The sequence below is a fragment of the Protopterus annectens genome, chromosome 6.part0, assembly GCF_019279795.1.
Source record: "Protopterus annectens isolate FY-2018-M chromosome 6.part0, PAN1.0, whole genome shotgun sequence".
NCBI lineage: Eukaryota > Metazoa > Chordata > Ceratodontiformes > Protopteridae > Protopterus > Protopterus annectens.
This window is the reverse complement of record NC_056737.1, coordinates 413,413,999-413,434,981: the sequence shown is the minus strand read 5'-3', so window position 1 is coordinate 413,434,981 and position 20,983 is coordinate 413,413,999. Positions and strand designations below refer to the sequence as shown.

At 33.7% G+C, this 20,983-nt stretch overlaps 1 protein-coding gene across 1 annotated transcript in view; it reads right to left on the bottom strand.

Moving 5' to 3' along the window:
* The window catches only part of RYR3 (ryanodine receptor 3), a 3,250,282-nt gene that overhangs the window by 855,993 nt on the left and 2,373,306 nt on the right, over positions 1-20,983 (bottom strand). The window contains exons 56-57 of the mRNA XM_044074157.1: positions 13,475-13,550; positions 12,981-13,104 (exon numbers count right to left, since the gene is read on the bottom strand). Coding sequence (XP_043930092.1) covers positions 12,981-13,104; positions 13,475-13,550 — 200 coding nt within the window. The remainder of the gene's footprint in view (positions 1-12,980; positions 13,105-13,474; positions 13,551-20,983) is intronic.

The following is a 20,983-nucleotide window of genomic DNA, read 5'->3' as shown; positions in this document are numbered from 1 at the left end:
CCATAACAGACAATGCTTAAAGGAAGCAGCCAAATGTATGCATCCATAAAAGTACTAAACAGAGATACTTGTACCCAAAGATTTGCTCACAGAAACTTCTCACAATGCAACAGTATAACATTTTATTATCCTCCTATTACATTACAATGAGACAATGAGATTACTCATTGACTAGCAATAATTGCCTCTAAGGTCCATGTATGTCAGTAGAAAGGACTAAGCAACAAATCAGCAGCACATGCCATCATGACCTCTTGAATGGCACAAACTATTGCTCAACAACTTCCTAATGCCACTGCACCATGCTGGAAAAACACTCCCTGTTTATTCATTACTTATACTTCCCAACTTGCTAATTTGAACTAATTCTCGCAGAATGGTCTGTTCTCCTTTCAGAGTTGCCAAATGAGATGCATTCAGATTTTCAGTTGTCAAACGTAATTTCACTCTACACTTGGCATCCAAAATAGATATCATTGATCAAACCATTATGACACTGCATTGTATGTCTATATAAACACATTATTTCTGGTTCTATTCAACTTTCTCTAACTTTCCATTCATCTTACTTTACTATAAAATCCTTAACTGTTAGAACAGTCTTAGAATTTTTTCTTTGAGCAATTGTTTTTAGCCACTATCTTTATCAAAAAGAGCAATGTAAGGTATATTTTAATACCATTCCAGTGATGTAAGTTTTTGATTCTGCAGATCCTTTTGTAGATAACTGACATATTAAGTCTTCTTATTCATCTTTTAATTCTACTAAAAATAAACAATGTCAAAAATATGTTCCTATTTTCTACTATACACCATTCATACTTTTGACACTGAGATTCCACATTCAAGAATATCCATCTGAAGTATGTAACAATATCTTGAAATGGACTTCCATGAAATGATTGTGAAACAATCTGACTTAGTATCATGTCTAGTCAACAACCAAATAATTCCCCGGATATTCATAGCTATTGCTGTTTCCATCTCACTAAATTACTTTCTGATTTTCTCCCCTTTCCTTACATTAAGTTTGCCAATTAATATGCTCTAGCAAACAAGTTCTTCATAACAGGAGCAAAATGTAACAGTTCAAGGTGAAACCCTTTAAAAATCTGTTACCTCTATAAGTTGAACTGCATTAATCAATCCTTCATGTTCTATTTGCAGAAGAATATATGACCTATGTTTCTGTTGCACCTACGCTCAGCTGCACCAGTCCTCATTCTATTTCAACTACTCTCAGAAAATGTCTTTTATCTTCCTGTCTCTCCAGTGTTTTAGACCCCTCTGTTCTGGTATCCCCAATCTACTTACCTATGGACAATAAATAACTTGCTAAAGAAGTCATCTAATGCATATTTAATAAAGCACATATGAAAATGATAGACTACCTTGTCACTTATGGTTGTACTACTTTCCTTTGGAATAATGTTTAACAGACATATCTATCAAATCTACTTTCTTCTTTTGTCAATAACCTAATCAATAACTTTCAACTTTACATCATAAGTTTTAATAGATAAAAAATATAATACATTAATCTATACAGCATTGTAGTATGACCCAGGATCTGGTACATTTAATCATCCCATTATTTCACCAGTACTAATTTATCTAACACATCCTGGATTTGCCTTATTTTCAAAATACTCCAACATAATATTCCTTATTGAATTCAAAAAACTCTCCAGTACCTTAGCTGAGAATGCTTGAAATACATACAACAAAGCTAAAAAAACAAAAAAACAAAACAAAAAAAAAATTGCTTGTACCCTTTGGTCCATCTCCAGACCTATCATTTTTCATCTGTTGAAATCCTCCCTTAATCTCCTCCTTGAATTCCATATGTTCTACCGATAGATGTCTATAAAGCATTTCCTACCCAAATTCTCAAACATTTAATACATTCATCCTTCCATAAATAGTCAAACTGCTTCTGCAACATAAAGGAAGAGGCATAATTCACTGCTACTGCTCTCATTTTTGTTTTGTGCAGGTCTTTCCAAATTAATTAACATCTGAAATAACCAATGTATATCCACAAGTAAATTAGCACAGTGTCCACAAATAAAAGCATTTTAAATGCTTCATGATATATTTTGTAGCCTTTCAATTTAGATCCTCTAACCAGCATAGCCAATGGCCATAAATTCAATACAAAGAATACAGATGACAATGAACAATCTTGTTGAGTACCTCTAACAGTCTCACATTTGCTGACATACCCACCAATATTTTAACTTTGGCCTTTGAATAAGTATCCTTTTATATCTCCTTAAAATCTAATGAAAAAACAAATTTTGAAACAAATATTCTTCAAATAATACCATTGCCCTATCATAGGCCTAGTTAGCAGCAAGACTCAGTACATCTAGCAGTTCTGCATCTTCTGTGCATTCTTCAGCAAAATAGAAGTCTTGAAAATATTATCAAATGTTTATCTTTCACTAAATGCAACACTGGTTACAATCCAAATTACTGTATTCTAGCATCCTTATTTGCCAAATTGTCATAAACAGTTTACAGTTATGGTTTAGCATTGCTGTTAGCCCATATGAGGATGGCACACACAGATTTTTACTTTCCTTTGGTATCACTGTCATCGTCACCTATTACCATGACAGAAGAATCTGTTTAGTTTCTAATATTGCACTGTAGAACTACTAATTTAGATAACACCTCTTCTCAGTGAACACTGAACATTCCACAATTCAGTTGGACACCACTGCTTACCGACATTTCTTTTCTCACCTAACTCTTAAAATCTCTTTTACTTCTTTAATTCCTCCAAAGATATAGGTTCCTTTATCATTCTAGCTTCCTTCCTGATGAAATATTTCTGGTCTTGGAGTTTTCTACAATTTCTCTAAGTGGTAGTCTCAGTACTTACAGGAATTCTCTCATTTCATGTACCCACTCAGCCTGTTTGGTTTGTGCTTTATGTAAGTATATACACAGTAGTGCCTGAATGTTATACTACAATCACAGGGCCCCTACTATATTGCACTCCTTCTTCACTTTTAAGTTCTGCAATAAACCCTGTGCCCCGTGCCCTCTGTTTACTAAAAAGCTCACCACCAGTGTCTTTTGATAGCCAGAGGAATTATAAAAGTATTTGTCCTTCAGTGACTTGTGCATAAAATCATAACTGCTACTGAATAAAACTTTCACTTCGTGCATCACATTCAACATTTCATCCTTCATCATTTTCATATCTCCATAAAATGTAATCTGTAGTACCCTAGTCTTCCCACCAATTAATTTGTAGTTAGTTTAAAATCTGTCATCAACTAAGCTGTGTGCTGCTTTATCTTAATGTTTAACTTTTTCTCAGAATTATCCCATTATAGCACCAAGTTCTGTTTTGCAACCCTTAGTATATCCTAAATAGTCTGCAACAAATCCTCACACCAACCAACAAATGCTCTGGACTTCATAAAGCATATAAGAAATCTTCAATGCTTCTATAAACTTGAAGGTATAATAATTTACATATTACACTGTAGTAAAGAATAATCTGAAACCACTGCTGGGTGCACTTTATCCTCCTTAATTATATAAACATACTAGTTTATATATATATATATATATATATATATATATATATATATATATATATATATATATCTATATATCTATATGGATCTACTTCATTTGCCCTAACGTCCGATTGACCGACACCCATTTGCCCGACCCCATTTGACCGAAATTTCATTTGACCGACACTTCATTTGACCGACAAGTATTATTGGTAAGTAAATGGGATATGCCCCTTTCCCCACTGTAGTGCGATCCTGGAGTTAGAATATATAGTTAGGGGGGTGTGGGGGGCACACTTACTTTTGTTTTACTAAGCAATATTAAAGCAAAACTAAACAATATAATATGAAATTAAGTGGGGGGCTGTGCCCCCCACACCACCCCTAACTATATATTCTAATTCCAGGGTTGTACTACAGTGGGGAAGGGGGCATATCCCATTTACTTGCCAATAATACTTGTCGGTCAAATGAAGTCTCGGTCAAATGAAGTGTCGATCATTTGGTGTCGGGCAAATGGGTGTCGGTCAGTCGGAAGTTAGGGCAAATGAAGTAGACCCATATATATGTATATATTATATATATATATATATATATATATATATATATATATATATATAGAGAGAGAGAGAGAGGGTTTCACTAGACAATCTCGAAATACTGAAATGTCGAATTTCAGTATTTCGAGACTACTGAAATTCCTCATACCCGAAAACCCACAACCGCAAAAAACACAATTGCGACCATACACACACTTACACACCACCACACAAACAAACACACATACACCTACCTAACTACACTGCAACAAACAAAACAACACACACAAACACAACATAACATACAGACACACCTTCCCTACCTATAAGCAAAAGGAGCCATTCCCCCTGCACCCCCCCATGTGGGGAGCTGCACCCCCCACACCTCCCTACTTATATATACTAACTCAGAGGTCACACTAAACTCACAAACACGCAAAAATCACTGCTACACACACTCACACACACTAAAATCCCTACCCAATATCCATAAATAAACACCACTTACCTGAATCCCCAGCTAAATCCACAAAACACACCACACATCACGAATGCGACACCACAACAGCGGATTCAGCATTTCCGCATTCAAGATAGTGCAGTTTCACATAACTGCACTTTTGACTATTCAGTCTCGCAATACTGAAATTCAACTTTTCAGTATTTCGTGATTGGCTAGTGAACCCATATATATATATATATATATATATATATATATATATATATATATATATATATTCACTTTACAATCTCGGAATACTGAAATATCAAATTTCAGTATTTTGAGACTATAAAGCAGAACTTCCAAAATAGCAAAACCCCATAACCGCGAATCCAGAAATGTTGAATTTGCAGTTGTGGTGGTGCGCTACGTGACATGGGATGTACTGTGTGCCTGATTTATGGTTTGGTATGTGGATATGGTTGGAGATTCAGTTAAGTGAATATTTTTTAAGGGTTTTGGGTAGGGATTTGAGTGTAAGTGAGTGTGTTCGGAAGTTGTAGGTGTGGGTTAGGGTAGGTAGGTAAGAGAATGAGAGTGTAATTGTTGAAAGTGGTGGTTTTGTACATTTGTGGTGTGTGCATACGAGGGGACTGTAGAGTGTGTAATGGTGCATTTACTGTCTTTTTCTGTTTGGTGTGACCTCGGAGTTAGTATATATAAGTAGCGGGGCTGTGGGGGGGGTGTGTGAGGGCTTGCCCCCTTGCTTAGATGTAGGGTAGGTTTATTTATTTGTATTGTTGTGTTTGTGTGTGTTTTGTTTGTTGTAATGTGGGGAGGTCAGTGTATGTCTTGTGTGGTGTATGGTGTGTTTACATTCGCTGTTTTGGCTTTCGCGCTTTGGGGTGTCGGTGTTTTGGTTTTTTGGCTTTATGGTCTCGAGATACTGAAATTCAATATTTCAGTATTTCAAGAGTATAAAGTGAATATATATATATATATATATATATATATATATATATATATATATATATATATATATATATGCAGTCTGTTTGGGACTTTGATTTTTCTCCATCTATTTACGTTGCATGTAAACTACATAGGAGGATTTAATATCAGAAATGCAAACAAATCCCACAACTATTGCATAAACTTAAACATACCTCCTTATCATGGAGACAAATGATATTCTTGGTTCTCCTTTAACCTCCTAATATTCTATCATATATTTCATCTACCACAAGTCTTTTTGTGTTGCCCCGTGAGAGATCTGAGCACTACATATTGTCACCAAGGATGCACCAAAAAAAAAAAACAGTTTACTCCACCTAACAATCATGAGCATCTATAAATAAATCATCAAGTATAAGTGAGCAATGTCTTGAAATAATTAACATAAACTCTCTTTTTTCTGGGCCAGTAACAAGGAAGCTGTCCCCCCATCTAATAAGCCTTCAATAGTAAATCATGTTCTTCATCTTCCAAGAGGGTCTCTTACAGTGCTACTATCAAAAGTTTCATTTTTTTGTAAATAAGTAAATCATTCTATCTTTCTTAACAGAATTGATTAAACCATTTATATTTTAAGTTAGCAAACTCATCCTTCAGCCTTTGAGATATGCATCTTCATAACCCTTCAAAAAATTAAATATTTGATGCTGATTATAAACTTTTTTACTTGATAGACATTATTAATTTCTTTGATACCCAAATGTAGTGCATGACAAGTCAAATAACAGAAATGTCTTAACATGCTCATAAAGCCATATACAAGGTAATAAAAAGTATTTTCTTTACTAAACTGACATATGTACACCAACATTATTTTCAAAAGAAAATTAGGGCAATAACCCAGATTTCTGAACTTTTGCACATAGAGTTATTCATTGGCAGCTTAATCTTTCTAGACATCTCATCATTCCCAACGCCAATTATCCAAATCTTCTCCAAACATATTAAAATGTTTTAATTCTACTGCTTCTTACGTTTCAAGTTCTAACATTATTTTCGTTATAATTTATTGTGTCAACCAATGATTATTACAATTAAAGAAACACACACAACATATAAAATAAAAACATATAAAACATACAAAACATAAAATCATCCAGTATCATAACTTAATAAAGTCTCATGTCTTCTCTTCTTACTTCTTAATATTAACACTTGCCTTTCTTTTCTTACAATTTTGCCACTTCTAAGCAGGTGAGTTACAATGTGATGTCATAAACAAAATTTCACCATCCCAAATTGTTTGATAATGGACCCAAGCTTTTCATTGAAGCTTGCCCCTTAATTTCTTTGTTAGTGTTACAGTATCAGAGTACAGGTGTTATAGTTTATATTACTAACAAGTCTCTTTATCTCCTGCCCTTTTAGACAAATTTGACACTTTTTTTCTCTTATTACTAAAGATCATGTATTTACATTTCTTTTTACTGGTTGTTAAAATCATTACCTTTTGATCTTCCTCTGAGCTGTCAATTTGACTCTGTAACTATTTCCTTGTAAAGGTCAATTTGACTCTGTAACTTTTTCCTTGTAAAGGCCAATATTATATCATCTGCATAAAAATTAATAAACGTAGTCCCACTGATTTTGTTATATAAACCTTTTATTTACAGCAACTTTCCAGACCAGCACAGATGTATATTAAGAACAAACACAGTGCAAGCAAACACCCTTGCCTCATTCCCTTTTTAATGTCTAAACAACGATAGAGTTAAGCCATTTTTAATATTCTATGCAGGTAGTGTTTCTATTATATAACTCTCTTATTACTGATACTAAGGATAAAGAAAAGTCTCTCCTTCATTTAATTGTCTTACATAATATTGCTCTGCTCACATTATAAAGGCAGCTTCTAAAGCCATAAAGGCTGTACATAATGTTTGTTTTATAAACCTAACATATTTTCTGTTAGATTATTTAACAAATAATAGCACTGAGTTGCCAAACATTGAGCAACATATGCAAATTAATATTTGGGATACCCTATTAATCCCACCACCAGTCATCCAAATGTTCTCCAAGTATAACTGAAATATTTCAGTCGTACTAGATCTTACTTTTCATTTTCTAACATTATTTCAACTATGATTTGATTAATACTTTAGAAAAAAGCTTTTGAAAATCAAGACTTAACAAAAGGACAATGAATATTTTAGGAAATATATTGAATTGAACATTGTCCCACAGGGATTAACAGTTTTTAAATTTCCCTTTGGCTTATGGTATGATGATAAAATGTTTAAGGAATTTGTTCAAATGTTTGACAGACATGGTTTGCAGTTAATAAAATGATTATAAAATATAATGTAGAAAGTATTAATCACCTTTAACAAGTAGAGAATTTTAATGTAAAAATTAGGAATGATTTGATATTTGAAGAGTGGGAAAGGTATTACAACAAATCTATTTTCAATGTGGAAAAGAAGTGCAATAATGGTTTTAAATGGAAACAAAGTTGGAGAAGGATTTAGGACAATATAGTAGACATGACGCTTATATTAAAAAAAGAATAAATAGTAAAAAAATTTGGGCAACAAGTTAAGGGGGATTAGAAAGAAGGGAATAGACTAGGTAAGATTAGAAAGTAGGGAATAGACTAGGTAAAGGTCCAGATGGGGAGAAAAGGGACACTCAGGGTTTTTCTGCCAGGAAGAACTATTGGAAAAAGAAAGGATATCACCAGAATTATTCACAAGGAGGAAGGAAGACATATGTCTACCACCCCGACAGATAGAAATAAGGCAAATAGATCCTGATATAGTGACTTTGGATGGGATATATTTTGTTTTTCAGGGTTTTCACATTTATAACTTTACAGAACATTGTATTACAAAAAAAGTTTTCTTTATTTCAGAAGGGTGAGAAATTATACCCTCCACAAAATTTGATGTAGTGGATACTCATACTGAACTTAAGTTATTTTTGAGGAAGATTAATTTATCTATTTGGTTCAAATATAATGAAACAAAAGGTGCACAAAGAGAGACCAATAATTTTAAGAAAAAAGTTTGTTTAATCCTCTACTCATTTTGACTTTACAGATATCTGAGAAAGCAGTGAGTGATGAACTTTATTCCCTTAATAGTAGGAGAAAACATATTTCTACAATTCATCTAGGGATTGTTTAGGGAAGAATGAACCATTTAAGGCAAGATAAAATGATTCAAATTATAAAGCTGGATAAAGGGGGACGGATGGTTTTGTTTAATACTTTGGAATATTCTAATGTATGATGATAAAATGTTTAAGGAATTTGTTCAAATGTTTGACAGACATGGTTTGCAGTTAATAAAATGATTATAAAATATAATGTAGAAAGTATTAATCACCTTTAACAAGTAGAGAATTTTAATGTAAAAATTAGGAATGATTTGATATTTGAAGAGTGGGAAAGGTATTACAACAAATCTATTTTCAATGTGGAAAAGAAGTGCAATAATGGTTTTAAATGGAAACAAAGTTGGAGAAGGATTTAGGACAATATAGTAGACATGACGCTTATATTAAAAAAAGAATAAATAGTAAAAAAATTTGGGCAACAAGTTAAGGGGATTAGAAAGAAGGAATAGACTAGGTAAGATTAGAAAGTAGGGAATAGACTAGGTAAAGGTCCAGATGGGGAGAAAAGGGACACTCAGGGTTTTTCTGCCAGGAAGAACTATTGGAAAAAGAAAGGATATCACCAGAATTATTCACAAGGAGGAAGGAAGACATATGTCTACCACCCGACAGATAGAAATAAGGCAAATAGATCCTGATATAGTGACTTTGGATGGGATATATTTTGTTTTTCAGGGTTTTCACATTTATAACTTTACAGAACATTGTATTACAAAAAAAGTTTTCTTTATTTCAGAAGGGTGAGAAATTATACCCTCCACAAAATTTGATGTAGTGGATACTCATACTGAACTTAAGTTATTTTTGAGGAAGATTAATTTATCTATTTGGTTCAAATATAATGAAACAAAAGGTGCACAAAGAGAGACCAATAATTTTAAGAAAAAAGTTTGTTTAATCCTCTACTCATTTTGACTTTACAGATATCTGAGAAAGCAGTGAGTGATGAACTTTATTCCCTTAATAGTAGGAGAAAACATATTTCTACAATTCATCTAGGGATTGTTTAGGGAAGAATGAACCATTTAAGGCAAGATAAAATGATTCAAATTATAAAGCTGGATAAAGGGGGACGGATGGTTTTGTTTAATACTTTGGAATATTCTAATGCTACACTATATTAATTTCTGAGATACATTCATTGAACATACTTCTTGTTATTTAAAAATAAGAGTTTATAGGAAGGCAACATTCAGCAATTCTTATCTGGATTTTAACAGTTTTCATCCGCTTAGTCAGAAAAAGAACCCTGTCAAAAGACAATATATTAGAATTGCTTGGATGACTTCGCACAGGGCTGACATGGAAACAGAATGTGATAAGGTTAGTAAAATGATTTTAGACAGAAATGACCCCCTTCCCTTGGTTAAAAGTATCAGTGAATATGTTCATAGTGAAATGGGAAAGAAATATTTACCCCTGCAGGGGGTAGGGCTACAACAGGGGGTTAACAAAGATGAACAAGGAGAAACACCAGATGAAAAAAAACTTTGTGAATGCCATGGTGTTAAAATATTCCAGACAAACATCAGTAGTTAAATATATTTTTAGGAATAACTAGATTATTTTCAAAACCAACTCTGACATTCTTGGGATAAGTGGAAAAGAACCTTTGCTTACAAACAAGGCTGGCAAAATGTTAAAGACTTTTTTGATAAAGGTAATTTTAACAAGAGAAAATGGGGTAGGGGGACAGTTCATACTACCAAATGTGGAATGTGGAATCAATATGTGAAAAGGAGGACGTTGATTTAAACAATACCCTAAGATCAAAGGTGGTTTTTGTAAAAGGTAATTGTCTAACTAAATGGGTTGTATACATTGCTTTATGTGAAGGATGTTCAAGTTTTTATGTCGGTAAAAGAGAGAGAACTTTATATAGATGTATTTATGAACATCTTTATGATATTAAGAAAAAAAAGAAAATAATGCCTTGTAGAAACATTCAGTAGTTTGTTCCTCATTTACTAAGTTTTCTTTTGCTATTATTGACTCAGTCATCTCTAATCCAAGGGGTGGGGATGCCAAAGTGTTGCTAGAAAACAAAGAATTAAAATGGCAGTTACAATTACAAGCAATCGCTTACCCAGGTTTAAATGAATATACTTACATTCAGTCTGTTTTAATTACGAGGGTGAATAACTTTTAATGGGTTGAAAGTTTTAAAAGTTTTAAAAGTTTTATGGTTTGTATTTTGTGTGAGACAGGCTTTGCTTGAAATTTATTATACACTGCATAATGATTTTTCCCATTGTTCTAGGTTAATTGGATAAGTGGTTAATTAACTGGTTTTGTATAAAGAAGCCATTTTGGTGATATGATTTGATTCTGATGAAGTCCTGTTTTTTAAGGATGAAAGCGCTTAATCGGTCTGGTCATAAATAAATAATATATTTTATTTTATAGCTGAATCCTGGTTGTGGCTTCTGGTTACTAGTTTTTTATTATTTCAACTATACTAGTAACGTTGACAACTAAAATTGCATACAGTTAGCCATTGGCAAGTAAAACTTTGCTAGGTGTCTCATTAATCCCACCCCAGTCATTCAAGTTTTCTCCAAGCATAATTGAAATATTTCAATTTTCTGGTTCTTACTTCTTAAGTTTTAACACAATTTCAGCTAATCTGGTACAATCCATTATTACCAATTCACATTAAGGATCATTGTCCCAATGACTTGACACTGTAAAAAATCATACTGCCATATCTGATAAATGTCAGTATGCATTATTTAAGTTCAGCACATTTTCTGCAAGGCAACAGCTACCCCTGCCTCCGCAGCAATATATATCAAACATATTACCTAACCTGAAAGGTAAAGGTTCACAACTAAATGCAACAAGAAGTAAATACAGTATCACTTCTGGATATAAATAAACCCAAGGCAAAATGAATATAGCATATTTTGACATACTCCAAGTCTTTTATTTTTTTGGTCATCCAGCACTTTTATTCACACAGCTCTTTGCTTTTGTAAAATACATACATCAAAAGTTCTCACATCTTCATCTTGCACAGACATTATAACCTGCTCTAGATCAGTGCCACAACCTCTCTGCTTCTGCTTTCTCTGATCCTTGTCCACTCCCTGTCTATTTTGTTTACTCTTTATTTGTTACAACCTTTTGGCTTGTACATTTTATACCTTCTTACAGCTTTTTTACAAGAATATATATTTTAAATTCAGTCAGAAGGAAAACAAAATCCAAAACATCTCTGACTAATATAATTTAAACTTTTTTATTTTGTTCTCTCTCTTACCTCGTGTATGGACAATGGCCATTGTAAAAAAAAAAAACTTGTTTGTCTCCTGTTTTGTAAAGCTTCCCGTGCCTTCATCACAATGACAAAATTTGATCTTTAAGTTTGAAATTGTCAGATCTAACCAAAATGTGTCATGGACACTCGTTTCTTGTGATACCTGATAGAAAGAGTCTGTGAGCCTGCTTGACCTATATCTGAGCAGCATGTAAATCAGTGAACTCCACTAACTTTTCATGCACATAGCTGACTTTCCTGTTTAACAAACAAAAAAAGTTCATCAATCAATTAATACTTTATTAATGGTAATGTACTCATTCTACATGCTGTTTATTTCTGAAATTTTCTGGAGGCAAGTTCATCTGCATGAGAATTTAGCCACTACAAAGTTAATATATTATTAAATAAAATTACTTTTTGCATTAGGGGAAAAATGACATAAAAATATGTTCTGTGTGTATCAACAGGCTCTCATTTTTATTATTTAATGCATTTTAGGTTACAATATGCCACTTTAGTTTATTTAACACATAGTTATCCCATTCATTGTTATTACTAAGTGCTAGCACATTTTATAAGTGTGATAAAGTACTTCAGGTTGTATACTAAAAGATTTTTACTAATATGGTTACAAGAAAGGAATTTCTTTTGAAGAACAATTTCATAAAATAAATTATGCTTATCTAATATTTATGTCTTCTTTTTATACTTCTCACTTTCTAAACACACTAGTTCAGTCGGTGGTACAGGCTGTGTTCTCCTAACATTATGTTTAGGCAAGAGAAGTGCATGAAAAGCACTATGAAATGTAAATTGTATTACAGAACAAACATGAATAAAGTTTTACTGCTACGTACCTCTGATATCATCAGATATTACAAGTGGTGTATGGCAATGATATTTAAGATCACACACATAAAGTAACACTATCATTTATACTGCAAATTTTATTAGGGTGGTCAACAGACATCAACTCCTGCATCCTTGCTTATTATAACTAATGTATTATGGAGGTACTTCAGTGGTGTGTCTTGCTATAACCTCATATAGTGCACAAGTCATACCTTGATATTGCATAGCCATTTATCTGGAGGAACTTGAACAGTTCTTGGGCCTTTTCTTTATCTCTGGCCTTTTCTTTAGCTGTCAGGGTGTCATATGGTACCAACAAAGGATGACTTCCTCCACCTAAAACAAACAAAAAAAAAACCAAACTTGATTCTAATAAGCAAAATTATTGGTTTAGAATCAAATGGGTTAAAAACAATGTAATGACCTAAAGCTGATTTCTAACATTTTTGGCACAACATTCAGACATGCAAGGTATTAATACACACTCATTTCAGAAAAAAACAAAAAACAATGTATTTCCGATTTAGTTAAAAAAAAAAATATATATATATATATATATATATATATATACACACACACACACACACACACACACACACACACACACACATATATATATATATATATATATATATATATATATATATATATATATATATATATATATATATAGAGAGAGAGAGGGGGGACTGTTATTAAATCTTACCTTTGCTTTCTAATTCTGTTTTCTTCTTCTTTGCCCAAATGTTGTGATAGTTTTCTGCTACTACCTCAACCATTCCCTGCACCATTACAAAACAAAAAGAAACAGTTACAGTTATACAGAAAAATAAAGCAATTACATACAAACATGCTTGCACAGACACACACGCATGCACAGATAAGCACACACACATAAAAATACAAAAACAATGTAATCTCTCAAAAAAAAAAAAAAAAACAAACACACCACCAGTACCCCTTAAAACCTATTAACGTAATACTAACACACAAAAGTATATATTTTTTATTTTTATTTTATTTTACATTTGATAACTGGGAAAGTCCGACTGGACACAGGTTCATTTTCAGCGGAAGCCCAGGGAGAAAAGCTCCAATTTAACACTATAGTACATATGAGTTGAATGAGTGTACAAATACAAATAATCAGATACATAAGCATACCATTAAGACATACAAATAGACATATAAGAATACATTTCTGCATACACATAAGAATACATTTCAACAGTTTTTTTTACATCTTCAAATGCTAACATTTCCCCCTCCTAATAGGAACAAAAGTCCCAAACTAACAGCCCCACTCACAGACTTGAGTTAACCTAAAAGAAAGGTAAACATGCTAAGATTCATGGTGCAGCCTGTGTTTCTACTGAGTGCTAATTGCTTTTGTCTTTTCTTTATAGCTCTCCCAGCTGGGAAAAAAACCCTGAATGCCTTCAGAGAACATTATGTCCAAGACAGTTTCTCTTCTCGTTTTTTTCCCTTCAGCCAATCACTCTCCACCAGCCTATAGCCAGTTTATCTTTATCAGATTGTCTCCATGGAGATGTGAGAACCAGGCAGCCAGTTTCTTTTTATCAGATTGTTTCCATGAAAACATGAAGACCAGCTGCAAAAATATATTCAATATCCTTTTTAATTTTCTTGCTTACTCTTAAAACTTGTTACTAAATAAATCTAAGGTCCTTAATCCAGTCATTTCCTCATGCAAATATATATGTATATCTCCAAAATATGCAACCAAATCTAGAAGAGTTAGGATTTTTGCTTAGAAATGTTTACAAAGGTATTGTTATACCCCAAGTAGACTCCAGAGGATTTTTTCCTCAGGTAGATAGCAACAAGGAAGAAAGTGGTACTTGGAAACATATTTTCTAGGAGTGTGGTGAGTTGGCGGACTTTAAGGATTCCCTGCAGGATGCATTGCTAGAGATGCTGGTTGGGTGGATTGGTGTGATGAGGGAGATTATTTTTCTGAGCTATGATACAGAATCGAATTGCCTAGACATGGTAAGGCCTTGCTGTGTCTAATTATGGTGACAGAAAATGGAAATCAAAAAACAGTGTAATCATTAAAAGACAGATAGTAAGGTCATCACTCTGATTTTGAAGCAATAGATTTCAGTCAGTTCAGTGACCACTCTGGCAAAACTTTTTCTGCTGGAATCAGCAGAATTAGCTGAACTTTTAAAAATTGTCTTTTATACAGGATTTGTCTCCATACCCACCACACAGACAGATACCCCCTACTCTCTTTAACTGCCTCCAAGATCAACAAACGTTGGGGCAAGTAACAATTTGAATTTTCTGAAATCTGCATATGATTAGCTGCTTATGACCAAATAGACTTCAATGAAATCAGTCACTGACCAGATGAATGAATACCAGATAGAGAAACATAACAAATAAATATTTATGATGAGTTTTGAAAGCTTACTCTTCAATGGCAGAAAATTCTAAAGCCATAATAGTTAAAATATATTAAGGTGACGTTGCACTCCTCAGCATGTAACTGTACCTGTGCGTATTTGCAGTTTCTTGCTAAAGCTACAGAATCTTTATGTCCACTTTTGTGCCCTATAGTGTATGCACAGTGGCAGAGGATCATACAAAATGCTAACACCAAGAAAATGACATGCACGCACACACATGCATACATACCTAAATGAACACTAAACAGATATCTAGCACTGATGACTGTTCCAAACAATGGAAATTAATTTATCTCCTAAACCACTAAATGGCACATACATATCAGACAGGAATAAAGAATCAAAAATGATCCTTTAAAACTTGCTGTAGCCAAAGGAACATTTTTTAAAGGGCCACTGTTGTTAATATACTGGAATCTTTCTTCTATGTTACTTTTGCCCCCACAACTAGCAGTCATTAAGCCTCATGTATCCTAGCAACTGAGGATGCTTCTAATAGTCTAGCTCCACCTTTGGTTGTTGGCCTATGTGATCAGCATCACTGTAAAGGCTCACAGTACCTTCCCTACTTTAATACATGCTCCAGCACACCCTACATAAAGGCTACCACCCAATGTTGATGTAATGAGCCTAATGCCTGCTCCCTTGCTGCAAATTTGCATCTAGGCACCTCCTCTGAGTGTCTAATGCAGAATACATTGTTGCTCCACCCTGCCCTCCCCAAGTATGGGTGTGACCATCCTCTCTTGCCAGCTCTCTCAGGTACCCATTCTGCTAATCTATCCCAGGTTGCATGGGATGTAGTTAGAGCTTTATCCCTCCATTTTAATATAACAGAATTGTTAATATACTGGGATTCTTTTTCACCATATAAACTACTATATGCACTACTGTTAGGTTTATTAGTGTGACACTAAATTGTGCACATCTACCTATCATTTTCAGAGCAAAGCAACTATCTTTTGTAATATCACTTGAAATCTTACTGAAGTATTTTTGTGTCCAGATTACCAATATGCAATGACATAATGAAACTCGTGGTAAGACACTGACAGGCTCAGCAGTGAATGGTTAATCCCAATTAAAACTATGCACTAGTACACACTTTGTAATTAATGTTATACTGGTTCAGCACAGTTACTTTTGTTTCTGGCAGGTCATTTTGTGTCTCTAATTTCGCTGCCAAGACCCATACAGCTGATTTAAACTTTTAGTCTGGTAATGTGATCCATCCATGAAATACTGTCTTCCACTCTACAGACTGGTGGATCTCATTATTGTTGAAGACTTACTTTACACTAAGCTGGTTCTTAACCTTCTTTGTAAATCACACCAGTCTATCTTGAATCCTGATCTGAATCCTCTGGCGTGTAGCACGTTCTTCTTGACATAGCCGTAGAGAGGCACTACAGCAGAGTATGAACTATAAGCAGTTCACAACAGAAGCTCTCACAGAGATAAAGAATCCATGCCCCATTAGGTAATTAAAAAACAAAAATGCTGGCATGGGCACTCCACAATAACCATGGCTCGAACAGGAAAAAATATTTTATTGCAAATCCACAGGTCACAATTCCAAACGTCGATGTAGAGATTGGTTAAGTGCTTTCATCTGTATGCAGTACAGACTTCCTCAGAACCAATCTTACATTTTAAAAACACCATATAAATAACTTCTTTGGCACCAAACTATGTTTAAAAAACATTTAAAATTTAAAGAGACATTACCTCAATAATAAATTATTTCCCCCTACTCTATGATATTGACAATGAATGAAAACTTGTTAAAAATAATTACTAAAAATGACTAAAAATACATCATATATGAAAAAAACCTATGTAAAAATACAACATATGTAGAAACATATATAAAAAACATATATAGAAAAACATAAGATATAAGCTATGCCATAATAAGAAATGGCTTAATACTAATGTATTCGTTTAAACCAGGAGATCTTGTAGCGTCAGTGATAATTTGCCATTTACTTTCTTTACTGGCCAATAATGCTTTCCAATTCCCTCCATATGGTGAAACATCAACTTGATCTATTAAGGCAAACTTGAATTGATGTTTATCTCCTTTGTCAGAGAAATGTCTATACAATGCATTATTTTTGTCCTTTACTTTTATCCTGTATATATGTTCATAAATCCGTCTCTTGAACTGTCTCTCTGTCTTCCCTATATAAAATGCAGGGCAGGCATTGCATGTTGCGATGTATACAACATGTGGAGTGTTGCAATTGCCCGCCCTGCATCTTATGTGTGTGTTATTGATATCTTCCAGTACAAAGCTTTCTACTTCATTGATAACACTACATTGTTTACATTGCCCACATTTTTTAGTTCCTTGCACCTTCTTTTTATTACCTATCTGTTTTGACACTTTTTAAAGTAACTTTTTTATGTTGGATCCAGTCTTAAATACAAATCTGTGTTGACTACCCAAAATAGAAGCTGTATCATCATTCACCATAATTAGATTCCAATGCTGCTTCACAATATTCATAATGTAATTGACATAAGGTGAATACATCAAAACACACACTTGATTGGTGTTGCTATTGGATAAGGACTGATCTTTTTTAACATTAACTGAGTTCTTACCTAATAAGATGGTATACTTGTTCCCCCATTCCTGTCTAACATATTCTAATGTATCTGTTAATAATTTGAAAGGATAACCTCTAATGCTGAACATGGTCATCAATAGTTCAAGTTCTTTATCCAAAATATCTCTAGAGGAAGACATCCGAGCGGCCCTAATACACTGGCCCTTAAAAATATTTTTGAAAACATATAATGGGTGGTTACTATTAAATTCAATATAATCATTAGAAAATGTCTCTTTCCTATATATTTGTGAAACAAACCCTTCCTCAGAATGACTTATGAATGTGTCTAAATATGCGATACCACTATCACTAATATTGCGAGTAAATTTTAAGAACTTGGTGGTGCTATTGATATAATCAATAAATAATTGAATGTCATCCTTTGGACCATTCCATAAAAGGAACAAATCATCTAAGTATCTAGTATAATAGACTATATGAGTATAAAAATCACTAGTAAAAAGAAATTCCGTCTCCCATTGTAACATGACAAGATTGGTGAAAATGGGAGCACAAGATGCTCCCATGGCAACACCTCTTTTCTGCCTAAAGAATTCACCTTCGAATTGTATATAATTGTGGTCTAACACCAATCCCATCATGTCTGTAATCAAACATATCCGGTCCCATTCCATAACTGAAAAATTTCTTAGGCTATTACTAAAAAATTCCAAACCTATGTCTCTGGGGATACATGAAAATAAATCAACCACATCTATAGTGACGAAAAATAATTGTTTGTTCCATAAATCCAATGTGAGATGACCTAAAAATGTCCATGAATCCTTGATAAGGTGTGGAATGTTGTCATAAATAGGTTTGACCCATCTGTCTATGGCCACCCCAATTGGATAGGTCTTCGATCTACTCCCCGAGACAATAGGTCTGAAAGGGGGGTTTGTTAAACTTTTGTGTACTTTGGGAATACCTATGATATTGGCCAACTCAGGCGTCTCAACCTTTAAATAATTGTATGTGTCACTAGTAATTCTGTGATCAATAAAATATTCTTCTATCGCTAAATCTATTTTCTTATAGCCTATGTTAATTTCATTTAGTGACACTACATCATAGTTCCCCATTGAATATAAAATGCTATGTATTTGATTGTTATAATCCAATGTATTGTATAACACAATCCCACCCCCCTTGTCCGGTTTCATAATTCTGATTTGATTGTTTGTCATAAATGAATTTAAACATTTATGTTCATCCACAGATAAATTGTCGTTAATAACATATTCAAATTTACGATCTCTCTTTCGGGTTGAATTCCACCTGTAAATATCTTGACACACCATCTTTTCAAAATTCAAGACTTGAATATTTGAGTTGGGTATAAATGTACTCTTCTTCTTAAGATCTTTTTTAATAATGGCTTCCCCACCATCTTCCTCTTGTTTAAATTGCATAGCTAAATTAAGTCTCCTACAATATAATTTAACTTCTGTGATGGTGTCAACTAAATTGAATCCTACTGAAGGAATAAACTTCATTCCTTTACTGAATAACATAAAGAATTCTTTAGTGATGTCCATTCCAGTATAATTGAATACAGTGAACCCTTTGTAAGATTGAATGACATTTTCTGTAAGTGTATTGTTAATATTTTCACTCTGCCTACAATATTCTTCCTTAGGCAGTGTAATATCATCTTCTTCTATTCTTGTAAATCGATTGCCTATTGATTGACTTAGTTCCAGTGTTGTTGTCTCCCCCTCCTGTTCCAATTTGTTATTTGATTTTTTGGGGCTGGATAATATCTGCCCCCTGAAAATTAGTGTCCTTATCCATTGGTCCTACAATATTACTATTGTTTCTACCTATGTCATATCTTGATCTATCTTGTGGCCAGATATAAGCCCTCTTTTCATTATATTGCTCGATGTCTCTCTCTATTTTCCTACACTTTCTGTTGAAAATAGTTTTGGCCTTATTCTCTGCAATAAAAAACTGTTTCTCATATAATTCTTTCCACTGTAAAAACGATGGATCATTCACTATTTCATGATTTAATTTCTCCACTTCACATACATTGGCTGATAATTTTTCGTCGTTTAATTTGATAATCATTTTCATGTAACTAATACCAAAACTGTCAAACAGTTTGTCAAATTCATTCTTATTTCCCACACTATATTCAACACCCATAGGTAATTTAAAAAACCTAAGACCCTTAGGTACAATTTGTAATAAAATACATTTGCTTAAATAAGCGTTATCAATCTTTATACTTTTGATATTAAATAATTTCTTGCCTAACAAATAAATAGAATCTTTGATTGAATCCTGGAGTAAATCTTTACCATGACTATAATGCCTTGCTTTGTTTGAGATGTTAACTTGTTCAGTATTATTAGCAAATTCATAGTCATCGGTTAAAAATTGATCAAGACAGTCCCCTCCATTGATACTTCTCACTCTGTTTGTACATTTGTTTTTAAAAACATGTTGTCTATGTTCATTGCCAGAAAAAGGGTTTGAAACATTATTGCCAGCCACAGTACCTTTCGTGTTGTCAGTCTGAGTTCGCATCACAGTAAAATATGTTTTCATTGGTATTGCACGTTTGGGACGAGCCCCTAGTCGTTCTGTTTCATCGCGGTTGTGAAATAGACTGAAATCAAAAGTGAAGTCATTATCAGACGTGTGACTCACATTGATTTTTCTGTTAGTTGTTAAACACGTCTCCTGCAGCGACAACTTTCTGTCGTCCATAGCACACACTTGCCCATTAGGGATGTCCACCTGTGTGCTATTGTCAATACATGAAGGATGACATAAAACTTTCTTTGGAGAATGGCAAACCATTTCACCACAACCGCCAAGTTTGGGTGGTGACAACGTTCGCTCGACTAATTCGATAAGTCTGGATACCTCCGTTTTTAAAGTGGATACTTCCTGATGCAATTTACAAATTTCGTCCCTATTCGATAAAGCCTGTGTTTCTTCGTTGTTGCCTTCCATGCCAGCCACGACTGAAACCAAAAACAACAGGCAACACTAGAAACCAAAAAACAAAAATTCTGGCGTGGGCACTCCACAATAACCACGGCTCGAACAGGAAAAAATATTTAATTGCAAATCCACAGGTCACAATTCCAAACGTCGATGTAGAGATCGGTTAAGCGCTTTCATCTGTATGCAGTACAGACTTCCTCA